Source organism: Symsagittifera roscoffensis, chromosome 6, assembly GCF_963678635.1.
Source record: "Symsagittifera roscoffensis chromosome 6, txSymRosc1.1, whole genome shotgun sequence".
NCBI lineage: Eukaryota > Metazoa > Xenacoelomorpha > Acoela > Convolutidae > Symsagittifera > Symsagittifera roscoffensis.
This window is the reverse complement of record NC_087067.1, coordinates 44,971,467-44,988,948: the sequence shown is the minus strand read 5'-3', so window position 1 is coordinate 44,988,948 and position 17,482 is coordinate 44,971,467. Positions and strand designations below refer to the sequence as shown.

Here is a 17,482-nt window from a genome sequence, read left to right as displayed (position 1 = left end):
GTTTACTCGGCTTAATTTATTTCGGCTGACGCTACAGCGGCTTCACAGCGTCGTTAACTCGTTTTGCGTTGTTTCAAGACGAGATTTTTTTGTTATGCGTGGTTTGTTTTAGGTGGAGTACTTCGAAGAGCTGCAGATTTCAAGGCTCAAAGTTTTTTAGTACAATGTTTGGTATGAATATTAAATTAATGTTAAGTTTATGCCGGCAGTTTTGTTTTTTGAATTGTTTGCCACAATATAAATTTCATTCAGGACAGCACTATTTTAATGAAATGCATATTTGTAACAAGTGTTGAAAAGCGTCGCTTTGCCCGTTTTCACAAAAAATTTTTACTCAAGGTTTTTTTAGCATCTGAAAAGTTTTTATTTGAAGCCTCAAACCATCACAAAGATTGATGTAATCAGATTTTGATTTTTACCCTTGCGTTAGCAAGAATATTCAATCGGGTAATAGACTTTTTTCCCGTAAATAACTTGAGGCACAGGACTCATCTCCTGGATCCTGGACTCATTCATGCACTAGGCCATTCTGTGGCCACATGGATTTTTTGAGAATAATAGCATTTCAAACATACTGCCTATTCGAAATTTGTTTTTTTTTTATTTTCATTATAATTTTACCAACTCGGTTTGTTAAAATTATATTTTTGTTTTTTCCTTTTCTTTTTTCTTGGTTTAATAGTTTTCGGCATATTTTAAAACGGTTTACTTGGCCGTATTGTATCGTTTGATGAGCAAAAATTTCTTTGTGTGCATTTTGAGAGGGGTGAGCCCAACAATTTTTTATAGGTTTGAACTTTTTTCCGAATTGGTTAAAAAATTTTTTTCGGCTTTAAGGGTTTCTGCTCAGACATTTTTGGTTTTTTTACCGCCTGACCTACATTCTATTGTATAAATTTCTTTTCGATTTCTACAGTAGATCTATTTTTTTTACTTAGTTTTTTCGATCAAGTTGTTCTATTTTTCGCGACTTGCTTTGAAGTTTTCTCGTCCATTTTTTCCGAGTATTACATTGCAAGTGATGAGCAGCTCCGCTGCGCCTCTGTTAAAATATTGTTTCTACATTTGGTTTTAGTTTTTCTAGTTCTTTGAAAAAAATTCATTTTGGTTTCAAGATTTTTTATTTCCATGATAGTTGTCTTTTTAACTCATCGATGGGTCATTGTTGTTTTTGTTTTGCCCTTGCTGAAAAATTTAATGATCAGAATTTACTGAATGAGTTGGTTTTGCAACTTTCATTTTATTGAAGGTTTTCTGCTATGTTATGAAGTATTTGCTCTAATTTTTATTTGGTGGTGTCAAAAAAATTTGAAAAGTTTTCCAAGATCTCCCAAAACACTAGAGAGACGAAGCTATTTTGTCAAAATTCTCAGCGGTGCAAACATGGCGTCGTTCGGCGTGCTCCGCCTCAAATTTATCAAATATTGGGGCCAATTATACCTTTAGATAAATTTTAGAATCAATCTACCAAAATGTATGCCATAAAATACTACCAATTGAGGACCCGCTTAATCCTATACCGGAGACGAATATAATTTTCAAAGCTGTAACAAATAATGCATCAAGTTGAAATAATTTTTCTGCACCTGGTTTTTTTTATTTCAGATCATTTTTGAATGATATAAAACTAAACAGATCCTTGTTTTGACGCCATGGCGTCTGGTTCTAGCAGACATAGACCTGCCTTAATAAGGCAGCAAGCTCAAACAACTATGCCACAACACATGTTGAACTTGGAGAGTCGAATCGCCGTCAACATCGTCGAAGACCACGACGACGCCTTGCACATTATCTATCGCGAAATCGGCGCCAAAAGAATACCGTTTGCCAACCTTGCTTTGATACATTTCGACGCACATCCAGATCTGATGATTCCCGAAACTCTCCAAGCAGATGATATCAAAGATAAGTCAGCCTTGTTCGCCAGTCTGGGAATCGAAAACTGGATCTTACCCGCAGTTTACGCTGGACATTTTTCGACAATTGTTTGGATACACCCACCTTGGGCAAACCAGTTGCCGGACACGGATCCCGACAAACCCCTGGATTTAGTAATTGGCAAAGATCCAGTATCTGGGTTGCTTAAAATTTCATGCGTCCACGACTATTTTTTATCGGCGCTTGTCTACGCGCCCCCTGAAAGGTTAAAAAACCAAGTGCCTTTTAAGCTATATGTTCTAAATAGTTCTGACGAGCAATGCATAAGTACAGTAAGGACAATAACGCTCAGTCAGAAATATATTTTGGACATTGATTTGGACTATTTCAGTTGTCTCAATCCCTTCAAAGGTATTTTCTCGCCTAGTGATTTTGAAATCATCCGAAGTTATTATGACTTCGAGCCGCCAACATCAAAATCGGAGCGCCGAAGCATCAATATGTGTCTGTCGAAACGTCGGCGACAGATTGACGCTTTAGAGAACATTGTTTTGAAAGGAAAAACGGGAACAGTGGAATACAATGCTCTAACATCAGTTTTGAAAAAAGGTCATGATCCTGAAATTGTTCACAATTGTGGGATGACCTTTGATACGACCGAACTGCCTCATCACAAGAGCTCGGAGCTCGAAATCAAGTCTTCCATGTACGATTTCAGCCACCTAGTTGCCTCCGCGTTTTCATCGTCAGAGTGTTGTCCTTCACTAGTGACAATCGCGAGGAGTTCTTTGGACGATTATTGCCCTAAAGATCAAGTGGATCGTATACAATATAAAGTAATTGAGTGTCTGGAGGAGTTCTATCAGATGATGGGAGTGTATTATCATTTCGACTTTGTAGAGTACAAAGATGAAAATGGCAGCACAGACAGAGGGAGTACAGACGACGAAATGAATAGTGCACAGTTTGAGTTCTTAAATTCAATACAAACAGCTTGAACATTTACTTTATTAAACTTATTCGGTTAATTAATTTGAAATGACTGATTTTTTTTCACTTCTTTGATTGCTCAAAAACCCAGTTTTCAGTCCCTTACAGAAAGGCTTCTCAGTCATAAGTTCCTGGAAGCTCTAATCATGGGCGTTTTTTCTCATGGCAGAGAATCCGAAAGGCTGAACATTTCCAATCAAATCAAATAACTTAATAATTTGATTTTAATGGATTATATCGGGGGTAAACGAAATCTAAGATATCGATTTTCATGACCCACTAGCTTGATTTATAGCAATTGTGATCCTGTTTTACTTTCTGTTCAAATCTAAAACGCATTTAACAGCGTGCATGTTAACTCATTTTGGTTCGCAAAATTTTTCGCAATTAAAGCTTTGATGTTTAACGACGATATGGTTCCGACTTCTTTTCAAGTAAGTTTCAATTTGATTCTAACAATTGGTTTTAAAAAGGGGTTAAATTGTAGTGGGTTTATCTAATTTCGGGGTCATATGAGAGGGGGTTAAGAAAAAGGGGGTTACAAAACACGGGGTGATAAGCTTGGGAACCAAATTTTGCACTGCTATGCCAGGCTGATAATTGAACTTGAAAATAAAAGTAAAAGGAGTAAAAATCAATTTTAGCAGAGTAAGCTGTTTAAACTCAAGGCAGGTTAGTTAAATCACTATTAAATGAAGTGCAAGGCACAAATAAATCTCAAAGTGAAATACCATCCTTAAATAAACCAAATGGTGAAATTATAACCTCTCACGTTGAAATGAATAGAGCATTCAATCACTTTTTTTCGACACTTAGCATTAACCTAGCCAGTAAAATTCCAGCATCGAAAACACGTCAAAGGTACAGTGCTGATTTAAATTAACCGGACAAAACGCGTTAAACTTGAAATTTAAAACCCGTTTTTCTCAAATTGGTTTGAGTTTAAGTGAAAACTTATGAAGACAAAACTTGCTTAAAATTTTTGCAGAATTAATATGGTGTAATTTGTTTTGCAAAATTGGGGCCCAAAATTTTACCCCAAAAATGGGTCATTTTGGCTTTTCTTAGTTAATCAAAAATTACGCCAAAATAACCCAGTCGATCACAGACATAATTATATTAAAGTGAGCCCCTTACATAGCCCAACAAATTTTAAGAAGGGTATTTTCTCCAAAAAAAATTGCAAATTGTTTAAAAATTGTTTTTAAATAAAAAGTTGGTATTTTATATAGTAAAAATGACCTTTTTTGTCTATCAAACAAAAATAAATTAACTTATACAATGTTTTGGTGAATATACCCTTCTTAAAGTTTGTTGAGCTACGTAAGCGGCTCACTTTAATATAATTATATCTGTGATCGACTGGGTTATTTTGGCGTAATTTTTGATTAACTAAGAAAAGCCAAAATGACCCATTTTTGGGGTAAAATTTTGGGCCCGAATTTTGCAAAACAAATTGCACCATATTAATTCTGCAAAAGTTTTAAGCAAGTTTTGTCTTCATAAGTTTTCACCTAAACTCAAACACAATTTGAGAAAAAAGCGTTTTAAATTTCAAGTTTAACGCGTTTTGTCCGGTTAATTTAAATCAGCACTGTACAGTGATGATTTAAATTAACCGGACAAAACGCGTTAAACTTGAAATATAAAACGCAGCGTTAAACTTGAAATTTAAAACGCATTTTTCTCAAATTGGGTTGAGTTAAGGCGAAAACTTATGAAGACAAAACTTGCTTAAAATTTTAGCAGAATTAACATGTTGTAATTTGTTTTGCGAAATTCGGGCCCGAAATTTTACCCCAAAAATGGGTCATTTTGGCTTTTCTTAGTTAATCAAAAATTACGCCGAAAATACCCAGTCGATCACAGACATAATTATATTAAAGTGAGCCCCTTACATAGCCCAACAAAGTTTAAGAAGGGTATTTTCTCCAAAATAATTGCAAATTGTTTAAAAATTGTTTTTAAATAATAAGTTGGTATTTTATATAGTAAAATGACCTTTTTTGTCTATCAAACAAAAATAAATTAACTTATACAATATTCTGGAGATTATACCCTTCCTAAAGTTTGTTGGGCTACGTATGGGGCTCACTTTGATATAATTATGTCTGAGATCGATTGGTTATTTTCGGCGTAATTTTTGATAAACTAAGAAAAGCCAAAATGACAAATTACACCAAATTAATTCTGCTAAAATTTTAAGCAAATTTTGTCTTTATAAGTTTTCGTCTAAACTCAACGCAATTAGAGAAAAATGCGTTTTAATTTTCAAGTTTAACGCGTTTTGTCCGGTTTATTTGAATCAGCACTGTACGAAGAGACCAGTTTGTGGATGTTCAACTATCCTGTTACTGATTTGGAAGTAGAGTCAATTATTTTATCGATGCAGAATAAATTATTCTGTCTTAAATGAAATTAACAACTTAATTGTTAAAGCTTGCTATTCAGAAACTGTACCCACTTCGAAAAAATCTAACTGATTTTTCCTTTCAAATGGTATCGTTTTCCAACTTATTGACAAGCAGTTATCTACGCTCGTTTCAAAGAGATCGAAGCTTGATGTTAATAATTACAGACCCATACGTATTCTTACATGCTTGAGCAAAATGTGTGAACGTGCTATTTCCATCAGAGTATACGATTATCTCGAAAACATTTGTTTAAATTTTTGTCAAACAATTTAGTTCTCGTATAAAATACTTAAATATTGATGCGATTGCAGAAATGACTGAAGAATTAGTCTAGGTAAAGCCAAGTTATCAATTCTTGGCTGCAGACGCGAAACTTCTGCGGTCCCAAAGCTTTGTTGGATTGCTGGGGTGTTAAAAAACTGTCGACATACGAGCTCCAATTTCCATGTTCAAAGTCGATTTTCTGCTGCTTCATAGATAGCACTCCCCAATACAAAATAGTGGACAGAGTTCTAGTTTTCGGTATGTAATATGTGGCCAGGAAGTCATTGATGGCCGATTAATCGAATAGCAGGAATTTTCGTGAGCCAATTTGAAATCAGTATTGAAAAGTTGTTCAGCATTGAAAACAAAGCTTGGAAGTTCAGCCTGAACTTTGGCTCATAAGTTTTTAATTGATTGAAAAGTTTTTGCCGTACGGATTTTCTATTTTGAGCTTTGATTTTTATGACTGAAAAGACCGCCCATAAAAAATAATTGCTATCTTGCTGAATTTTGCTTCACACCGCGAAAGATGGTGTTGCTGGATTTGGGTATTTTTTACTTTCACGCAAAACTAGGTAGACAAATGGGTCGATTTTAGTATCTTATTTCACCTCCTTTCAGTTGCGACTATTTAGACTTCATAAAGACCAAATATTGGAAATACGTAATGCGACCTTAATATTGTTTAGTTAGATTTTGGAAAAACAGTCCTTTGCAATAGCAAAGGATACTCAATCCGCTAATTTTTGTGCGTATTAAAATGTACCAAACTGCTCGAAAGAAGCTCTAATCACTTCGAATCGGAAATTTCATAGAGTAAAAGTCATTTAATTGTGAACCATTGAAATTCATTATACCATTAGTGTCACCGATTTATCTGAATTTTCCCATGTTAAGTTTCTCGAATGACCCTGAATAAGAACCAGCCAAAATCAAACTGTACAAAATTGATCGAGGTTGAAAAAGAGTCAGCTATGGTTTTCACATTGATTTCCTTTCTTATTAAGAGTCGATGATTGTGTTCAAGGCTCAAACTTGAATTTTCGCGGTTTGACTTTAAATTCGTTTTACGTTCACTTAATTTCCTTTGTTACAAAGAAGGCACACCTCACTGTTGATCGGCAAAAGTGTTTAGGTGGCAGTCACGAAAAATTGATCCAGTTTTCTCAAACTGAGTTAGTTTTATCGAAAAAATGTCTAGCAAGTGATCGGAGTGTTTCAAATAAGTGGATGCGTAAAATTGCGCAGAAGGGTGCTTCAATTGTAAATTATAAAAAAGCTAATTAACACGTAATATTTAAGGGAATCAATTATACACCTTCGCTAACAGCAAGGGTAATCAGTTACCGAGAACCCAGAGAGAGTGACGAGCTATGGCTATAGAGAAAATGGTTATTCAAATTTCACAAATAAACCAAATTTATAATTATATAAACAACAATCGTCATAATTATGACTTACGTAACAGATATTGTCCATACCAATGATGATTTAGCAGTTATATGCCCAATGAAAATTGAGTTTATTTGTTTATAAGTCAAGTTCAGTAATTTTTTTTAAGACTCTTTATGTTTTCCCTTATTTTCGACATTAGACCAAATCACAATATTTCAGTGAACTGCCCAAATATGGCGCCTACTAAATCGATATCTAAACTCAAAGGTAGGTTCACAGCTTGTATCTATAGTGCAATTTTTTATCCCTTTTTCAGATTGCAATGTCGCAAACCTTGCTCCTCCTATGCGGGGACATCGAAGTAAACCCAAACCCAGTCACGTCTTATGAGAACCTCAAAAGTATTGCGAAACAACACCATGAGTACATCAAGTTTCTATCTTTAAACTGCAGAAGCCTAAAAAAACATGCTGAAATACGCTTCCTTTCAGAAGTTATTGACTCAAACACTCTAATTGGTCTCACTGAAACTTGGTTGGATGAAACATGCGATCTTTTCGCCTAATCGTTCTGTATGTCAACCCATATCAATTTCCGATGTGGCGGAAATAAAACATACTCTGGTCAAAACGCAGGAGAGGTACACTTCTACTTATGCTAAAAAATTTTAACCCTAAGATCCGGGAAGACCTAATTTTCTTACGTCCCTCCCACTTCGAAGGAATCTGGTTAAAAATTAGTCCATTCATATCAAAGCAATCAAAAAGGCAGGTAACAGCTCTTGCTTACAATCCACAAAATCAGTTTAAACAATTATTTTTGAAGACACTTTGGAAGGTATTGACTATGTAGCTTTGGAAGCCAGGAATTTAACTATCCTTGGAGATCTCAACATCAATTACCTGAACAAAGCAAAAACTAAATTTCTCAGCGATTTGATTGAACCATATAATTTGTCCATAGCAAATGAAACGTTGCCAGCATATTACTCGGCACAGCAGATCTATCTTGGATTCTGTTATCACAAACAATTCTCGTTGTAGGAACTTCTTGTAGCTGAAGCACCATTTAATATGGACCATCTAATGACAATGTGTACTAGTTAAGCCAAAAGAACAGATAAAACTGTCCCGATTCGAATTTTGAGGTTCAACAAGAAAAAGTACAAAAAAAAAATTGATTTTGTGACAACCTGAACCAAAGCCCTTGGTTTATTGTCTACCAAGAACAAACAGTTTCAAATATGTTACTTACGTTCGAACAAATATTCACAGAGGTTTCAAATATTAACGCATCTTTTGAAAAGAAGTTTGTCCGTAATGAACCACCACTTCAATTATGTAAAAAAGTTATGAACTCAATAGACGAATCAGAGATTGAAAAAAGAAATTGCACTAGGAAATTTCCAGTCGTCACAAACAGCTTTTAATTATGAAACCTTTAAACTCGCGAGAAATAGATATAACAATCATCTTAAATTTTTTTAGAAGATTTAGATGAAAGCTCATTTTCAGAATCTTGACAGTCCCAAAATGCAATGGAACTTTTTCAACTCCATAAGAAAAACAATGAAGCAAACTATCCAGATAAATGAATTGCGGAACTCATTTGGTAATTTAATCAATGATTAAAAAAAGAAAGCTGACTTGCTTAATTACAAGTTTTCAACTTTAGGCGTCTATAAAAACACTCATCCTCCAATTTCAATGTCCACCAAACCTGCTGCTCTGAGAACGGATACCAAAAATTTTCAATTCAGATATGTCACTCACAAAGAAATGTTTGAAGCAATTTTATTGCTTCCAATCAATAAGCATTTAGGACCTAGTAAAATACCTGTTTGGGTTCTGAAAGACAGTGTGCACATAATCAACCCTTTTTTAACTACGATAATAAACGAATGTATCTCGAAAGCTGAATTTCCTCAAGGCTTGAAAAAAAGCGCATGTTATTCCCGTGTTCAAAGAAGGAGATACAGCCGATCCAATCAATTACAGGCTAATTTCCATAACACCCACCAGTTGTCTCTTAAGTATTTGAAAAAAAAATTTCAGCTCAACTAAATCAATTTTTGCTTGATAATGATGTCCTAAACCCCAAACAATTTGATTTTAGTCATGGTTATTCGACCAATGATACTCTTCTGTACACAACAGAAAAATCAGATTCCATCTTGATAAATATAATGTAGTAGCAGCGGCATTTTAAGATCTCGCGAAAGCGTTTGATTCACTCTCACATCCCGACCTTGAACAAAAATTGAGGATTCTTGGTTGTGAACCATCAGCCACTGATCTAGTAATTTCTTTTCTAGAAAACAGACAGCAGCAAACAATTGTGAATGGTGCATAATCAGATTGGCTTAAGTTGGAGCAAGGTGTACCTCAGTGTACTGTACTAGAACCTGTGCTGTTTAACGTATATGTTAATGATATGCCACAAATTCTAGACAAGTCATGTACTCATGTACAGTATGCCGATGATACAACACTGCTAAGTTTCCATTCAAATCCAATGTCCGCAACACATCATTAAATCAGTTTCAAAGAATACTCTCATGTTTTCTTTTAAACCAATTAATGATAAAGGTAGATAAATCTCAATTCATCATTTTCCCTGCTCCATCACGAAAGAAACTCAAAGAAAACTGCAAGCTGCAAGTGGGAAATACAAAGTCAAAATATCTGAATCCGTCAAGTTTGTCGGTGTTAACGTAAATGAATGTTTAACTTTTAAAAAAGAAATTAACAAAGTGTTACAGAAGATGGCTACTGCAATCGAAACAATCGAATGCATAAGAGATGAATTTCCTCTACGAACCAGAATCCTTTTACTCAATGCCCTTGTCCTAAACCATTTTCACTATCGATGCATGCTTTTGAATGGTTGTACTAAAAAAATCTAGACAAGCTGGAAAAGCAAATAAAATGGGGCACACGAATTGTCATGAACATAAACATAAGACATTCTGTCACATATATGAGGGAAAACACAGAATTCCGACTGCTAGAGATGTAATCAAATACAGATCAACACAATATCTTCATAAATTAAGCCAACACAGAATTAGAGCAGTCAACCTCCTGCAGTTTCCGAATTCTAGATTCCGCTTTAATCATCGCACCGGCTGAATTCTCCTGCCAGGATTGTGTAAAACCGAATTTCTTCGTAGATCATTCCTATTTACATCAATAAAAATTCAACTTGTTTATTCAAAAAATCAGGTCCTTGAAGAAAACCTGTACGCTATCAAACAGAATAATTGAAAAATGCATACTAGAGACTAAATTCTAATACATACAAAGAGTAGGCTCTACCAACACCCAACTTCCCCCTTTCTTCTTAAGGAGATTCTTATATATTCAGTGACTGATGAAACTTTTTTTTCACGTATTCAATAATAATGTACACTTGTTCCATCGACAATCAGGTTTGTAACTGCAAAAGTTTATGCGACAAAGTGTTTTCTTTCTCTCTCTCTATACTTCGTTCAATTTTGTTTTTTTTCGCTTCATAAACGGCATAAAAGCCTGAAAGTTTCGACAAATATGCTTTGTGAGTTTTCATCCAAAATGATAGTCGTATTTTCTAAAAAAAAATTATTTTCACGTTTTCACGTGCTCAAATGTTTTCTTGCTAAAAACTCAGAATTCAGAGTTTTCTAAATTTTAAGTTTTATGACGTTTATGAAGTGAAAATAACCAAAAATTAATGAACTATCCGGGTAACTGATCAATCTTGCAGTCAGCCAGGGTGTTTCAACAGGGTACTATAATTTTTCTCCTAGTGGTTACACAAGTTTACTCGATTTTCTGGATCTCTTTCGAATTCAAGGATCTTTCTGCGATTTTAGCGCAGTGGTAACACCAATGCTTCAGACCACAAAGTCCAGGATTTCAATCCAGGCGGGTCCTGTTTTTTAGACTATCGTTTGAGTGCTATTGTTTTTTTGGCGTAATTTCCATAGAAAGTATTTTTGAAGGTTTGGGTTCTTTCTACGATTTCGATTTTCATTTTCAGTTTTCGAACTTTTTTCGAATCCCTACTGCAAACCTCAGCTTTGCCTCGGTGCCAAAATTAAGAATTTGTCGTTCGTCGGTTTGGTTTTCTAAGTTTGGAACTGTGTTGATCAGTACCGATTTTCATGATTAGCCGACTGGGCTTTGGCGCCAATAGTCTAACCCGCTAATTCGTTAATCTCTCTTACGATAACAAAATCGTTGGTATCTCTGTACTAATTAAGATAGGAAGGTTCAAGTTATTTTATGATACGAAGGTTTGAAGTTGTTGGATATCTGGGAGATATCCTATCGGAATAAGAAATCGGTTTCAATTGGAATAGTAAATAAGCCTGTTGTTGTTGATTAGAATTTACACCTACTGCTGATGGAATTGATTCCAGTGAGTTCTCTATAATTTCCTCCTCGAGTTTCTGTAGCCAGTGCAATCACATACATTTAGCCAGCTGCAGATGTTAGCTTCTGAAAAGTTCACATTGACGCAATTCCACATCGTCTTCAAAATTCTGTTTTTCAAACCCATCAATCTTGTGAAATCCACAAGTTCATTCAGTCTGTTGCTCTAAAAATTCTAAACGTGACTTCTCCTCTTGCCTTTTCTTTTTTTAGTTTACTTAGTTTAAACATCTCGAAGTTTCTTCCCAAAACTTTGTTTTTATTTTGTAACATTTTATTAGAGTCAGTTTCAATACTCTTTTTAGCAACCAAAAAAATGTCATTTAGCTGAAAAATCATTTGGAGTAGTACTAAGTTCAGTATTTATAGTTGACTGAGGTAACTGGCATCTTTTGTCTCAGTTATCCACCGCAGAGCTCTTTTTTGGAAATTTTCCAGACTCTTTTCCAGACTACAGAATTTTTCAGATTTTGAGAGCGCAACACACTGAAAACCATACGTAAGAACTGGTAGGAGCAAATATTTTAACAGGCCCAGTTTACATGATATTTTCAATTTGTAGGAAATATGTTTTTTCAGGAGATAGAAAACATTATTAGCTTTCTTCAATCTCGTTTCCACGTGAGTCTGCCAGCTGAGGTTTTTGTTTAGTAGCACCCCTAGGTCCTGGTTTTAATGACTTTGTGTAGGTAACACCAATTAGTATGGTTTCCAACTGTCGCGGGTCCTTTTTCAAGCTTATTTTTTGTAGTGCTTCTGTATTTTCTTGATTTTTAGAGCGCTTTGCGCCGTTTTTGCTGCTTATGTTAACGACAATTAACTTATCCTCTGGTATGATCAAATATGATCAATTTAAAATTTCAGCTGGTAGATTTTCATCGAAAATACCAACCCAAGTACTATATGTTATTGAAAAGTTTTTTTTGTATGTTAGTGGTGTTCGATTTGTTCTTTGTGTTGTTAATTGTCCAATTTTTCAGATGTTTATTTGCCTTACTGCTGTTTTTCAAAAATTATTTTTATTGCCGGCGCCATCAGACGCCACACACCAAGTTAAGATGTTTCACGGCATTATTTTAAAATGGCGTAAAGTTGTTAAGCAATGTGTTTAGAATACTTGAATATGGCTGGCTCTAATTTCCAAAATAAAAACCAAGTTCAGATTCTTTCCTGAAACAGTTTTGGGAAAAGGGATGTTAAAGTGATCTTGTTTCAAGTTTTGCGTTCGATTATGATTTTGTCTGAGATATGCCACGTGCTTTTTTCTCTTGATTGAAATGAACTCATTTAAATATTAATATTCTTTATTGGGAACAATTCTAACTTATTAAATAGCAAGAGTGGTGCATGCTGAGAAGAGCAAGTGCAAATTATTTTTTATCTTTTATGACGAAGACTTGCCTTTTTCTAATTTTTAACTAGTCTATTTTGCGACGGCTGCAAAGTTTTCATTGATTATTAATGAGCCAGATTTTGTTCTGATCTCTCCTTGAAAAAAGACTGATACATTTATTTTTGCTTCAATACTCAATTGTGGTCGTATGAAATAGTAAGAAGGTACAAATTTCAACATAGATTTTATCAAATGAATTATCTGATTATTCTACAAGCTACTGTATAACTGATTCAAACAACTTATTGCTAAAAATTTATTTGCTAAAGCAAACACGTTCAAGCATTGTTGCTAACTTTGTTAAAAGTCTCATAAATATTTGGTCATCATTTTCGATTTTAAACTACTATAAGTTCGTGATATAAGCTTTTATTCATTGTAAGTTTGTTACACTCTTTCGTTCTCTTTCTGTAGTGTTCAAAAAAGACTACCACAACAACCTGACCATAACACAAACAAAAACGCGAAAAGGTCCAAATGAAAAGCCAGCTTCCTCTGACAAAAAAAGAAGCGATTTCTTCTAAGGAACCGGATCCCTACCTTAATTGGAAGCGATACTCTTCGCTCGTGTTCCTGGCAGTTCAGAACGCTGTTTTGGTCCTTCTCGGAAGATACTCGCGAACTGCTCCTGGAGAAAAGTACATCTCAACTACGGCTGTTGTCAGCCAAGAAGCGGTCAAACTTATTTGCAGTGCAGTTATAATCCTGGTAAATGAGGGAGGAATCCGCGGACTGTTTTCACAGCTGAATGAAAACATCCTGAAAGCACCTGGCGACACGCTTCGAGTCTCGGTGCCTGCGATTCTCTACATAGTTTTAAACAACATGTTTTACATTGCGCTTTCAAACTTGCCAGCCGCGACTTTCCAAGTGCTGTATCAAAGTAAGCTTCTGACAACGGCTATGTTCGCGGTTTTAATGCTGAGTCAAAGGTTTTCGGTGACGAAATGGTTCTCACTTTTGATGTTAGCCGTCGGAGTAGCAGCCGTCCAAATAGAAACGACTGTTGCAAAAAATGAAAAATTAATTTCAAGCGACGAACAGAATCCGATTTTAGGGTTTTCAGCGGTTATCGTAGCAAGCTTAACGTCAGGTTTTGCTGGAATATATTTCGAAAAAATTCTCAAGAATTCAGACGTTTCAGTGTGGATTAGAAATATCCAATTGGCTTTATTTGGAGTGTCAATTGGTTTGGTGACTGTGTTTGTCAACGATGGCGCGGAAGTTTACGAATTGGGATTTTTTCACGGGTATAACAAATATACAGTTGCTTTGATTTTGACGCAAGCGGTAGGAGGGCTTATAGTAGCATGTGTCGTTAAATACGCAGACAATATTCTCAAAGGGTTCGCAACTTCAATATCGATCATTATCTCGTGTATAGTTTCAATGTTTATTTTCAGTTTCAATATAACTCCTGTTTTTGTAACTGGGACTTGTTTAGTTGTCGGGGCTACATTTATCTACGGCAAGGCGAAATAGACTCATTAGATACGCTAATAGCCTCTATTCAGTCGCAAATTCGTAGTCTATTTTTTCGAAAAATGAAGTTGAAGAATTAAATTCTGTGATCGCTTGCTTCATGTTTCAGGCTTCACCCTTAAACTTGATTTTTTTTATCACTTGGACTTTGAATTAGTAATCAACCTTAACGTGTTTTATAATGTATTTTATTTGTCTGCATAATTTTTAATTGTACATATTTCAATTTTGCCATTTGACTTTAAATTCTCTTTTGGTTCGAATTTTATGTTACTACTTTTCATCGAACTTAGGTTCAAATAAATATATTTGATTTATCCATTCAAATTGAGAGATAAATTGTTGAAGTCTCGAGTCCGTTCTGAGAAATTTCGCTTTCGCGCAATACGACATTACGAGGCCAAACTATGCACTGGATAGGCGCACAATTTTGTGTCTGTATGTTTCTGGATTCCAGAGACAAGTCTTAGAACATGTTTCAAAATGTAAGTGGATTCCATTTACAAAATTTTAGTGGATTCCGCGTACAAAGACCTATAACGTAAATTTTGTCCGCAACGAGCAAACATGGGTAGTTGTTCCGGATTCCGCAAATGTAAGCGGATTCCGCAAATGTAAAGGGATTCCGCAAATTTATGCGGTTTCCGCTTATAATTTGCGGAGTCCGCTTACAATTTGTGGATTCCCATTACAGTTGCGGATTCCGCGACAGCTTAATTTCACTGAACACATATAATATTATTTGTCGTGGATTCCACAAATTTGTTCCGGATTCCACACATTTTGTTTCGGATTTCTGCTAAGTTGCCTGTTTTTGGAGCAATTTTGAGCAATACAGTGTTTTAGCTATTTGTCCGTGAAATCCAAAACAGCAGAGAAGATCAAATAAAACTAGCAGTTTTGCGGATTCCGGGACAAATCTGATGTTTGCCTGTTGCGGAATCCGCTTATATTTCACAAAATGCACAGTTTGGCCTCGCAATGAAGAAGTCCGTTATAATCACAAATTGTGGTAAAACATACAAGCTTTGCACTTGATCAAACTTCTTCTAAGGTTTGTAAGTTTCAGGTGTGTTTAAGAGTGACGAAGTACAGAAGTGCCGATAAGCTTTTAAAAAATTTCAAGATGCCAAAAATTGATGCTTGTTGTAATTATTGTTTCGACTTTCGAAGAAAGTGAGGAATATATAACCATTGACAAGGAGCGGTTAAAGACTACAAAGATTTTTGTCGGTTCAAGGTCGCCGCAGGGCGCGCCTCGCCTCTTCGCAGCGATAACCGGGTCTAATTTTCGAAAAGAGTCCTACCCTCCTTGGCGCGGCTGCAGCGGTCACTATTTTACCGTTGATTTGCTGTTTGAATAATATTACGTGTATTTATCAAAATGTTCGCCTAATTTTAACACTTTTATTTTCGCCGCATATAGTTTTCGCCCAAAATAGCCGCCCCCATTTAGAATACAGGCCGCTTTGATTTAAGGAAATTCCTCATTATCGAATATACACTACATGTCACAAGTAATGTGCTTAATTGGCCATTGAGAATCTTATTGAAGACTGGTATGCAGGGGCGGATCTAGGATTTTCTCGAGGGGGGGGGGGGGCGGATTTCAAAAAATTTTTGAAAATTTTGTCGACCTTTTTTTTAGGTCGACCGAAATGATTTTCCGAGCTCTCCCAAAGCATCAAAAAGACCCTGTTTTGGTCAAATTTTCTGGCGCTGCAGGCAAAATTTTGAAAAACAGGCCAAAAACGGCACTTTTGGGCACTTTTTAGAACATTTTGACCAAAAAAATTGCGTTTTTTGGCGCGCGCTCCCACCTCAAAGTAAGTATATATTGGCGCCAAAGGCGCCTTTAGAAAATTTTTAGGGTCCGTCACCAAATTTGGATATCTCAAAATAGTACAAAGGGGTGACCCTTTTGGGTCGGCAGGGAGTCGAATCCCTGAGGGGGGGGGGGGGGGCGTCCGCCCCCCCCCCCCTAAATCCGCCCCTGCTGGTATGATTTTCATCTTATGTTTTCTCGTAAAATTATCGGAAAAAAAGACATGATTCAGATGTTTAATAGGTATATTTTAAGTTTGACAACACTTTAAATGGACTTTCTATTGAAGAGCGGCGTTAGACCGACTCCTCAACCTCTTGGTGGCTCAATTTTGGGTTATCAGAATGGAGAGATAAGAAGATGCAAGCGAATAAATTGGCCACCGTTGAAGCACCAACCTGAAAATCTCAAACTGGACAGGCTCACATCTGTAAACAAGAGTTTGAAGAAACGGCACAGCGAATTGAGCAAATATTTGAACAATATACGCAAACGGTGGTCAGCAAGAAGGTATAACTATTCAGCTCACGGGTATTTTGAATGATAATACTAGAATTGTCAAATAGAAATAGGAGTTTCGAATTTTTTAGTTTGACAAAAACAATATTTCGAAGCAACCTGTTAGATTTGAACAAGAAAACGAGTTTTTTCGTCGCGTCAGAACCTCAAATATAGAATTTTTTGCGTCAAAAACGACCCCTTGAGAAAAAACACCCCTGATACGCATTATTTTTTAAAATTTATAAATAACCTTGTTCTTTGATTTTCGCTTTCGTTTTTTACACGGATTTTTCTTGGAAAGTTGTCACCTCAAAAATCAGTTTTTCAAACATCTGAGTTTTCAAAAACTTTACAGGTATATATTTTTAAAGGGTTCAGAAAATCAGTTAGCTCCTTAAAACAAAGGAAAATTGATATGTAGCTGAAATGCTTAAAACTTTGGGTCAAAATTGCGGCATTTGTTTTTTTTTTAAACTAGGTTTCTAGATTTTTTACATCTGCAATGTTAGATGTTCCTTCAGCTGTGAATTGTTCCACATCCCCTTTCTAATCACTTCTAATCGTTTGTATTGTCAGAAATTCTCCTCTTTTTTGTAGCCCGCAAAATTCCAGTGTAAAGACAGAAAATGACAGTTGCGATTATGAAACGACGCAGAAGTTGAAAGAGGTTTTTAGCAACGAATTCGTCGACGACGTTAGAACTACAGTTGATTTCAACGTACGTAAAAAGAAGTTTTCAGTTTTTTTTCCATATCAACGATCGATACAATTTCTCTTCTTCGCCTGTCGGAATTAATGATGCATTAATTCGAAACTTAAAGTCCAGTCCGCTCACGATTTCATGGGACTAGTGAAGAATGAAAGGTCAGAACGATTGATTCCGCACCAGAAAGCCGTCTAATATACACAGTTTCTTGTTTCATTG

General features: G+C 35.6%; 2 protein-coding genes across 2 annotated transcripts; both read left to right on the top strand.

The window, feature by feature from the left end:
* The first annotated feature begins 1,609 nt into the window (after window positions 1-1,609).
* Window positions 1,610-2,911, top strand: LOC134848091 (UPF0489 protein C5orf22 homolog). The gene has a single exon (XM_063865433.1). The coding sequence runs from the start codon at window positions 1,653-1,655 to the stop codon at window positions 2,874-2,876; it is 1,224 nt and encodes a 407-aa protein (XP_063721503.1). The 5' UTR covers window positions 1,610-1,652; the 3' UTR covers window positions 2,877-2,911.
* A 9,847-nt stretch (window positions 2,912-12,758) lies between these two features.
* LOC134847930 (UDP-galactose translocator-like) lies at window positions 12,759-14,624 on the top strand. The gene has a single exon (XM_063865223.1). It carries the CDS (start codon window positions 13,227-13,229, stop codon window positions 14,229-14,231), a length of 1,005 nt encoding a protein of 334 aa, XP_063721293.1. The 5' UTR covers window positions 12,759-13,226; the 3' UTR covers window positions 14,232-14,624.
* The last annotated feature ends 2,858 nt before the right edge of the window (window positions 14,625-17,482 follow it).